The sequence below is a fragment of the Octopus bimaculoides genome, chromosome 16, assembly GCF_001194135.2.
Source record: "Octopus bimaculoides isolate UCB-OBI-ISO-001 chromosome 16, ASM119413v2, whole genome shotgun sequence".
In the NCBI taxonomy this organism is placed as follows: Eukaryota; Metazoa; Mollusca; class Cephalopoda; order Octopoda; family Octopodidae; genus Octopus; species Octopus bimaculoides.
In genome coordinates, this window is record NC_068996.1 from 49,640,443 (window position 1) to 49,650,984 (window position 10,542).

Below are 10,542 nucleotides of genomic sequence, written 5' to 3' on the forward strand. Positions count from 1 at the left end.
AGAGAGAGAGAGAGAGAGAGAGAGAGAGAGAGAGAGAAAGAGAGAGAGAGAGAGAGAGAGAGAGGACATACATACCTCTATTGGATTTGAGACCACGCTGGGGCTATATGAATTTTTTCTATTTATTGGAATGTGCCCACAACCTATAACCGAAGACCGTTTAGAACCAAAACTCCATTGAGATAGACCAGCAGCAGTAGGTTTCTGGGGATCTCGTAGCATCCTTTGACTACCCATTCTCATATTAGAGTTAGCACAAATAGGAAATGTATTGCCCCAACTGAAAAAAAATAATATAAAGTAAATGTAAGTTATATGAGTTAAACAGGTTTTTTAAGAATTATTATTATTATTATTTTTTTTACAAAGAATACAACAGCACATCTGTGAGTTAATAGTTGCAGTATGTCATTATAAGTGGTTCTTTGCCAATCATTGAAATGGCTTCTTGAAAATGGTTTACAATGTTTGCAAATAGATATCTGGTACTCTGTTGGTTATGACGAGTGTTTCAGTTGATCCAATCAACAGAAATTAACATGAAATTAATCTGCAAGTATTTGAGCACTCCACAGACACACGTACTCTTAATGAGGTTTCCAGAGAGATTGAGTGTGACACAGAATGTGACAAGGTAGTTAGGTTCAGTGTGCGTGTGCGAGTCTAGTAGTAGTGCAACTCAAAGAACTGCATTGGTAGACAAAATGAAGGATATCAACAAACTAACAAAGATACTTTTTTACCAGAGTGAGATGGCCCTGTTATGATTATGACAGCTCGTAAGGAAGTGCAATGCACACAGGAATCCTTTGCTTTTGTGATCCTTTCCCAAATGTTGTCTGGTTTCATCCAGGCATTGCAGATAGTGTTCATCTATAGAGTTGTAGTTATCAGTAAACCTCTTGGAATGAGGACTTTGGCCGTGTGAAGTATATGAACAGATCATCATCATCGTAGTTTAACGTCCGCTTTCCATGCTAGCATGGATTGGACGATTTGACTGAGGACTGGTGAACCGGATGGCTACACCAGGCTCCAATCTGATTTGGCAGAGTTTCTACAGCTGGATGCCCTTCCTAACGCCAACCACTCAGAGTGTAGTGGCTGCTTTTACGTGTCACCTGCACGAAGGCCAGTCAGGCGGTACTGGCAACGGCCACGCTCAAAATGGTATATTTTACGTGCCACCTGCACAGCAGCCAGTCCAGCGGCACTGGCAATGATCTCGCTCAAATGTCTTTACAGGTGCCATCACGATTTCGCTTGCCCCAACAGGTCTTCGCAAGCTGAGTTTTGTGTCCAATGAAGGAGACGTCTAGGTCACTACTTGGTGCCTCAGATGACTTATAAATGGAAAACATTTGCTGTTCAAGAAAAGCCAGTTGAGAAATGGCAGAACTTCAACCACATAGATGTCTCACAGTACCACAGGACAGGAGATATACATTAGGATGTGAGTTATACTGTCTTGATTAGCTAATATTCAGATAATCCATTGAAGTTATATTCAGAGATCATCATCATCATTAAATGCTCATTTTTCCATGCTTACATGGTTCAGATGGAATTCATTGAGGCAGACTTTTCTACAATCAAATGTCCTTCCTGTTGCCAATCCTCACCTGAATCCAAGCAAGGTAATATTTCCCCATGACCTGACATGTTTGTCACAGAAGACTGAAAACAAACAACATCACTTGTATGACAATGATATTCATTTACAATTATCACATAATGTCTAGAAAAGGGCAAACACACAAACAAACAAACAAACAAACAAACAGGTATGTTTCAGTTTCAGTGATTCCTGGGTAAAAGTTGAGTTTGGCATTGAGAAATAGTCGGGTGAGGAACCTAATGAAGGAAGTTTAGAATGGTGATGTCACTGTAAACTACACGCTGTTTGCTTTACCCATTTTTTAACCAGATATATTATTCAGTGATAAACAGAAGTGATTTATCACCTGAATAACTTGACTTTGAAGAAAATAAATACTTCTCTTTAAATTATCTACAAACTTACAAAGGAGAAACATTAATAGTCAAAAGTCATGCAATCAGAGGAAAAATTGTCGTTTTATTAAAACCAGAAAATATAGTTATGGGTATCAACACAAACATTTTTTTCTAAGCTTTTAAAATCTAAAATGGTAGCGACAGAATCATTTTTTTTCCCTACTTTGGCCACATATTTTGGGTGCTGATGAATAAGAAAATATAAAATACTCGATGGCCTTGCTAGTGCTAATGCCATGTGAAAAAGCACCCAGTACACCAAATGGTTGGCATTAGGAAAAGCATCCAACCACAGAAACCATGTCAAAGTTGACATTGGAGCCTAGCCCCCCCAAAAAAAGTTGATATTAGAGCTTGCTAGTTTCTGTCAAACCATTGTCATTTCTCATTTTTGTCTTAATGGAAAATGAAAGTCAAACAATGATGAAGATCAGTGTAACTGAAGAATTAATAAAAAGTAAAAACTGAAGCCACTCCAAAAATATGAACAGACTTGTGAAATAAAGGAAAGTTAATGCATTTGCGTGTTTAGGTCAATGTGTTTAGAACAGGTATCTTATTTGTATCCAATGGAGGTCAATACACACAATACAGATCTGCAGATCTTAAAAGGGATCAAAGAAATAATTCTTTTGATGTGTTTCAACAAGATATGCTAAAATGGTAAAGGGTTCAGGAATTAATATTAACACGTAAAAAAATCTTACTTTTTCCTTGGTTTTACATCTATGGTATATTTAGGAGGTGAAGTGATTTGGATTTGCTGCTTCCAGGATGTCAGTAATTTCCTTTGTTTTTGAGTAAAAGCCTGCAAGAATTAAGCAAAAAAAAAAAAAAAAAATTGAATGAAGAATTGGATTTTGTTTTTGGGCAGTGGTTTTCAACTACAGTCCATATATAAGATTTTGTTAAAATTTTTTACCTGTAATAAATTAGTTATACTGCTACAAAACACAAAATAGCTTAACTTTTTGTACAATTCCTAATAATATTTCATTATATAAATATAAGGGGATGTTTTAAACATCAAATGGCTATGAGGGGCCCATCCGAGTAAGATAGAAATCGAAGGGGTCCATCCAAGTAAGAGAGAAATTGAAGGGGTTCATCCGAGTAAAATAGAAATCAAAAGAGTCCGTCCGAGTACAACAGAAATCAAAGGGATCCATCCGAGTAAAACAGAAATTGATCCAAGTAAAATAGAAATAAAAGGGATCCGCAAGTAAAAAATGGTTGAGAAATACCTAGCCAAAGATAAATCCCTATACTTGGCTCTTGTGGACTTGGAGAAACCTTTGACAAGGTTCCCCGATCCCTTATCTGGTGCACGATGTGAAAACTGGAGATTGAAGAGTGGTTAATAAGAGCTGTACAGGCCGTGTAGAGGAATACCGTTCATAAGCTAAGGGTTGGCAATGAGTATAGCGAAGAATTCTGGGTAGAAGTAGAGGTCCACCAAGGATCAGACTTCAGCCTCTTCTTATTCATCATAGTCCTCCAGGCAAAAACAGAGGAATTCAAGGCAGGTTGTCCCTGGGAGCTTCTCTATGCTGATGACCTTGCTCTCATAGTGGAATCACTACCAGAACTAGAGAAGAAATTTCAAGTGTGGAAGCAAGGTTTAAAATCGAAAGGCCTTAGAGTCAATGTTGCAAAAACTGAAGTCCTAGTAAGCAGGAAGAGGAACACATCACAAACCCCTTCAGGTAGATGGCCCTGCTCAATCTGTAGGAAAAGTGTAGGTAGAAACTCCGTAAGATGTATCCATTATAAGCTATGGATGCCTAAGAGGTGCAGCAACATCAAAGGAAGGTTAACTGGGAAGATTGGTTTTGTGTGTAGCAGATGCATAGGGGCAATAAACACCACAGATGCTCAGAAAACTGATTCTATCACATTCCAGGGGGAGAAACTAGAAGTAGTTGATAGCTTTCACTACCTAGTGGACCAAGTCTGTAGTGGGAGTGGATGCTCAGAGTGTGTTGCTATTAGAATAAGAATAGCCTGGGCAAAGTTCAGAAAGCTCCTACTTCTACTGGTGACAAAGGGTCTCTCGCTCAGAGTGAAAGGTAGATTGTACGATGCATGTGTGCGAACTGCTATGCTTTACAGCAGTGAAACATGGGCTGTGACTGTTGAGGACACATGTAATGTCAGTGTGCACACACAACAGAGTGTAAACATCACTGAGAGAAATGTTGGCCATAAGAAGCATCAGATGTGGTGTGCAAGAGAGACGACTGCACTGGGATGGTCATGTGCTACGTATGAATGGGGACAGCTGTGTGAAGTGTCACTCCCTAAAGGTGGAAAGAACCCGTGGAAGAGGTAGACCCAGAAAGACGTGGGATGAAGTGGTGAAGCATGACCTTTGAACGTTGGGCCTCACAGAGGCAATGATGAAAGACCAAAACCTCTGGAGATATGCTGTAACTGAGAAGACCCAGCAAGTAAAGTGAGATTACTGCCGTAGCCTACACCAGCCCACTTAGAAAAGCACCTTTGGATCACTGGGCAACATGCCATGCTTGAGGAGACCTATTGAGTCAAGTAAATCAAAATCAAATTGAAATTGTAGTTGTGGCCAATGCCAGTGCCGCCTGACTGGCTCCCATACTGGTGGCACGCAATAAGCACCATTCATGCGTGGATCATTGCCAGTGCCAGTGGAATGTAAAAAGCACCATCTGAATGTCGTCAATGCCAGCCCCCCGCCCCCGACTGGCTCCTATATTGGTGGCACGTAAAAAGCACCATCCGAACATGGCCAATGCCAGTGCCGCCTGACTGACTCCCGTGCTAATGGCACATAAAAAGCACCCACTACACTCTTGGAGTGGTTGGCATTAGAAAGGGCGTCCAGCTGTAGAAACATTGCCTGATCAGATTGGAGCCCGATGAGGCCTTCTGGCCATCCAACCCATGCTAGCATGGAAGATGGATTTTTCACGATGATGACTGAATACAGAAGCTAAGAAATCCTCAATACAACAAAGCCAGCTTACTTAAAGAGTGTTAATAAACAGCAATAGTCGGTCATCACTGAAAGGACCTATGATTAACTCTTTTGATACTGGCTTATCTGGTTCTATATCAAATTCATATTTTAAACTAATCTAACTTAAAACCTTTCATGAAAATGCCATGTTAATTTATGTTTTAAACACCAATTTAAAAATGACAGTTATTTTAGTAAATTCTTCATTATTTTCAAAAAACAAAAGTTATATATTTCAACAGAAATATGGTAACAAAAGGGGTTAAAGACATTCTAGCTGTTACCAGCCTGTCTTTTTTCTTAGATAATGTATCCAGTACTACATTATCTAATATCTTTCTTTTAAGGATAGTTGGGGAGGGTGACGTGTGTACTATTTGTAGCAGGTTGAGCAGTTACAAGAGCTCACGCACTGGATCAAAGGCAGATGAAAACATTCAATTAGAGTTGGGAGGTTTCAACAACATTTGATACAATGAACAAAATTTTGGAAGTTGTTTTGTAATAAATAATAGGAAGATACAAAGAGAATCTTAATTAGATCCCAAGAATTATTACACTTAGGAACTTACAAGATATATTTATTCAGAAAGAAAATAATGAAACCTGTAGATATGTTAAGATTAAGAGACGTCAAAAATTCAGGGTTAAAGAAACAAAGATAAATTGGTGCAAAGTGAAGTAAAATAAATATAACATTTTGAGCAGGGAATTCAAAGCAACAGTGTTCAGATATTAATGATTGTTTCCTCTTCAACTCACTTTGAGGTCTAGGGACATGTATCCTTTGTACTTCTACCCCATATCTCCCAGAACAAGTTGCAGGTTTATTGCTGGTTGTATTTGACTTTGAACAACCCAACTCCTAAGGTCTGAACATGTCCCTTGCTAACTCACGTGACAGACAAGACAGTATGGTTATTTTTTTTGAAAACCCTATTCATATTGCAGCTTTTGATGGGCTTATTTGCACTAGGCACCAAGCCAAAATTTGAACTGAACCCAAGCAAAAAGTGATGACGGTTGCTTCTGATAGGAATCTATGGATGAGATACCTAAGTATTCAGATAAAAAAATAGAACATTTCCAATGTATTTTAAACTGTTCAATTAATGATCAACCACATTATCTAGATTGCAAATGGGGGAAAAAAAAAAAACAGGAAAAATTTTTTTACAGAAATGTTAATAGTTGCTTAAAAGGTTATGAAAATTATACATACCTCATGGTTTATACATTTATCAATTAATTGTAAATATATATTTCGGCTCTCCTCATCAGTTTTGTTACCAACTAAAAATTGGGTACATACTACAAAAGACAAAATAATTAGAAATTAGTTACTCTTAAACCATTACATATGTGTGTCATCATCATCATTTTAATGTCCACTTTTCCATGCTCACATAGGTTGGAAGAAGTTCACTGAGGCAGATTTCCTACAGCTGGATGCCTTTCCTGTCACCAACCCTCACTTGTTTCCAAAGCAAGACGCTTTCAAAGATTGGAAATGGACACTGCTTGCATGATGGAGACAGTAATAAACACACTAATAGTAATAAGCAAAATTCTATCCAACCCACACGAGTATGGAAAAGTGGACATTAAACCAATGGTGATGATACAGGATAGGCTTCTTTCAGTTTCTGTTGATCAATTTCACTTGCAAGGCTTTGGTTGGCCCATAGCTATAGTAAAAGGCACAAACCCAATTTTCATTTATTTTTAGATTCAATAATGAAAGGAGCCAGACTGAGCTTTGAACAAAGGAAAATTATCCCTGAAGTGTATCAGAAAGTTTGAAAATACAGTGAAAATGCAAAGACAGTTCTGCTTATACAACTTACCACCAACTGTTCAGAATGTGCACAAGAAATGTTCCAGAAGACTATGGACATCTATGAGCCCCACAAAGCAAGAAAAGGTACTAGAAATACGTTGCCAGAGTTCACAAAAAATTTTGAAGCATTGACATTCGAAAGATTACATTTCAAGAAAATAATCCAGACCAAAGAGTGGTGTTTTGCGAGTGGTACTTGGCAAGATGCACACTTTCCAATAAATATTGTTTCCACATATTACAGAATATCATGTTAATTTACCAGAAGTTATAGTACGGTGTTGCTTACCATTGAAAAAAAGATTAATCGAAGCATTCTTTTGTCATGGTACTATGACTGGTTCCATTCTACTTGAACTTGCTGTGACAATCTGTTGTCCCAATCATTCGAGATGATATAAGATATGGAGTTTTACTTCCAACAAGATGCGGCACTCCCTACCATAGTTATATAAGGGCCTACCTTGACATTTTGCCAAACAGGTGGATTGGACAAAAAGGTTCAGTAGAATCCACATCTTGTTTGTCAGACTTCATACAAGACTTTTGAAGGCGGCAGAAACGTTAACACGCTGGGCGAAATGCTTAGCAGTATTTCATCTGCCGCTATGTTCTGAGTTCAAATAGTGCCGAGGTCGACTTTGCCTTTCATCCTTTCAAGGTCGATAAATTAAGTACCAGTTACGCACTGAGGTCGATGTAATCGACTTAATCCCTTTGTCTGTCCTTGTTTGTCCCCTCTATGTTTAGCCCCTTGTGGGCAATAAAGAAATAACAAGACTTTTTGTTTTTATGGAGATACTTAAATGATAAAGTTTAGAGTACAAAATCAGCAACATGTGATGAATTTGAGGGCAGCCATTGAATGAGAATGCACACAAATGTTATAACTGAAATGTTTCTTGATGTTTGCAATCCCTTTGCTTCACGTTATCAAGAGCATTTGGATCAGAATGGTCATCAATTTGAAAAACAGGCAGTAGAGAAAAGATGTCCCACCCATGCACCATGAGATTTATTTATTTTCTATCACTTAGATGTGGGTAGTTATTCTGAACACCCCTTTTCAGGGCCTCTCTGACTGAAAGAATAGAGTGAGTGTTGAGCCTCATGGAGACAATAAGACCTTTGGCACTATGTTGTGCTTGAGAAGAAGACACATCAAGCTGAGCAAAATCGCAGTCGTGGCAGATACTGGTGTCACACAAATGGTACCCGTGCCAGTGGCACATAAAAATGCTCATTACACTCTGAGTGGTTGGCATTAGGAAGGGCATCCAGCCGTAGAAAACCATGCCAAATCAGACTGGAGCCTGACACAGCCTTCCAGCATGCTAGCCCAGTCAAACCGTCCAACGCATGCCAGCATGGACAACGGATGTTAAATGACGACGACAACTGGGGAGTAGGCCTGAATGCTTGCAACAGAATGAACTGCTATATAGAAAAAAAATAAATAAATAAAAGAAATTCTTTTAAAAAGTCCCCAAGAATCAAATGACAGTGTTAAACAGGCCAATAGATTAAGCCTCCCACCTATGAAAAGGAATGGTTTTGACCCTTGATGGACTTTCAGACAGTTCCTATCTCAAGGAGAGGAATTTGGTTATAAACATACAGTAACAACGATGATAACGATGAGTTTATAATCTTAAAAACTGAAATCAGAGACTTACTTTTCCCCATTACTCTGGTGAATTGTTTTGGAAGATCCTCGCCTGCCTGTGAAGTATCTCCTTCAGAGATTGGACTTAAATTTGCTTTCCGTATTGGTAATTTATCATTTGATGCTATGTCTGCATTTGCTTTCATTGGTGTATTTAGAATGCTCTTCAACTCCGCCAATGCTGTTTTAATTGAACCACCACTCATGATATTCTGAAAAATGAATAAATAAAATGAGAGAGAGAGAAACCTTGTGCTCTGTGTATGTTACATAAACTTAAGTACTGGCCAGCATTGGCTTAGACCAGTGCTACATGGTCCGCGAGCCATTAGCTGCCAGTACGTGGCGAGTTTCCAGAAAAAAAAGAAACATTATAAAATGCTTATGTAATATTGTATTATTTGTTTACAAAATAAATATAAGATAAAAAGAATTTGCCAACTTTTATTATATTCATTATATATATTGTTTCCAGTATAAATTGATATTACTAAGAAATATTACCAGCACCTGGCACACTGGGAAAAAAAGACAAACTGCCGGTATGCCACATCAGATAGTTTGAGAAGCACTAGCCTAGACTATATTTAAATTGAATACAATGAACTAAGAACATATTTACTATTAATTTCTTGACTTTTCACATCTACATATACTGCATAACCTTCTTGGAATTTTGTGAAATTCTCTTAACATTCCAGAAATCTACATAAAGGCCCCCTAAGACCCTAGAAGTACTGCCCTTCATTTAAATACTCTGCACAAGGCCTGAAAACAGGCATTCTTTCGAGTCATGGTTCTATTAACCCTTTTGACACCAATCCAACCAAGACCACCCTAAAATCTCTAATACAAACTTCTTGTTTAAAACCTTCAGTCATCAAACTTTCAGATTAATTCTTATTTTAATAATAGCAAAGTCATTTTACCAAACTGTTCATTATTTTCAAAATGAACTGAAACAAAGGCTGGTGCCACGTAAAAAGCACTTTGTCCACTCTATGGCGTGGTTGCTGTTAGGAAGGGCATCCAGCTGTAAAAACCCTACGAAAACAGACAGTAGCCTGGTGTAGTTTTCTACCTGGCTGGCTCCTGGAAAACCGTCCAACCCATGCCAGCATGGAAGGTAGAAGTTTGATGATGATGATGATGAAAGAAAAGCAGAACATCTCAAGAAAAATATGGTAACAAAAGGGTTAAAGGAAGAGACTGGCGGCAGGAAAGGGAGATACTTATTCTCACAGTCGACACTTTGATCTGAATGCTTGCAACAGAGGACTCTTCTAATGATACCAAATGGCGCTAACCAACCCTTTAGCATTTAAACCAGTCACATCTGGCCAAAATATTCTACCTGTGTTATGTCTAAACCGTTAAATCATTGAAATCTTGAATGTAAAAAAAAAAACCAGTTGAAATGAAATAAACTCTTCAGCATTTAAACCAGCCATATTTGGCCTAAATATTCTCCGTTTTATGATCAAAGTGGCCACATCTGGCCTCTCGTGCTTACTCTACAATGTTATTCAAAAAAATAAACAATCTTAACAAAACATCAAAGTTACGAGATAATGCATGATTAATTCAACATAATGTGAACCAATAAACATTACATATGACAGTAGTAATTTGAATGTTAAAAGGGTTAATATAACATTAACCCTTTCGTTACCATATTTCTAACCAAATTACACCCCTTATGTGTTTCAATTAATTTCTAACAGTCATAAATTTAGGCTGGTTTCATTAAACAACTCTAACTTTTTTATTTATCAGCATATTAATGTGATTTTTGGAAGATAAATTAACGAAAGGTTCTCAACCAATTCTATACCAAAATTTTTGTCACAAAGTGACTTTAATTACAGGTAAATACAGGTAAATTCAACAAAATATAAAATTATTAAAATTTTTGTTCAAACATCGCTATAGAAAATGGGTTATTAGCTAATATTCAATTGGGTATACAACAAAATATTATTATAGAAGAGTTGTGCACATTACTGGATTTATTACTGTCTC

General features: G+C 37.6%; 1 protein-coding gene across 1 annotated transcript in view; it reads right to left on the reverse strand.

Moving 5' to 3' along the window:
- The window catches only part of LOC106877587 (protein Smaug homolog 1), a 109,141-nt gene that overhangs the window by 1,681 nt on the left and 96,918 nt on the right, over positions 1 to 10,542 (reverse strand). Inside the window, exons 9-12 of the mRNA XM_052973497.1 lie at positions 8,531 to 8,732; positions 6,237 to 6,325; positions 2,724 to 2,824; positions 76 to 280 (exon numbers count right to left, since the gene is read on the reverse strand). Coding sequence (XP_052829457.1) covers positions 76 to 280; positions 2,724 to 2,824; positions 6,237 to 6,325; positions 8,531 to 8,732 — 597 coding nt within the window. The remainder of the gene's footprint in view (positions 1 to 75; positions 281 to 2,723; positions 2,825 to 6,236; positions 6,326 to 8,530; positions 8,733 to 10,542) is intronic.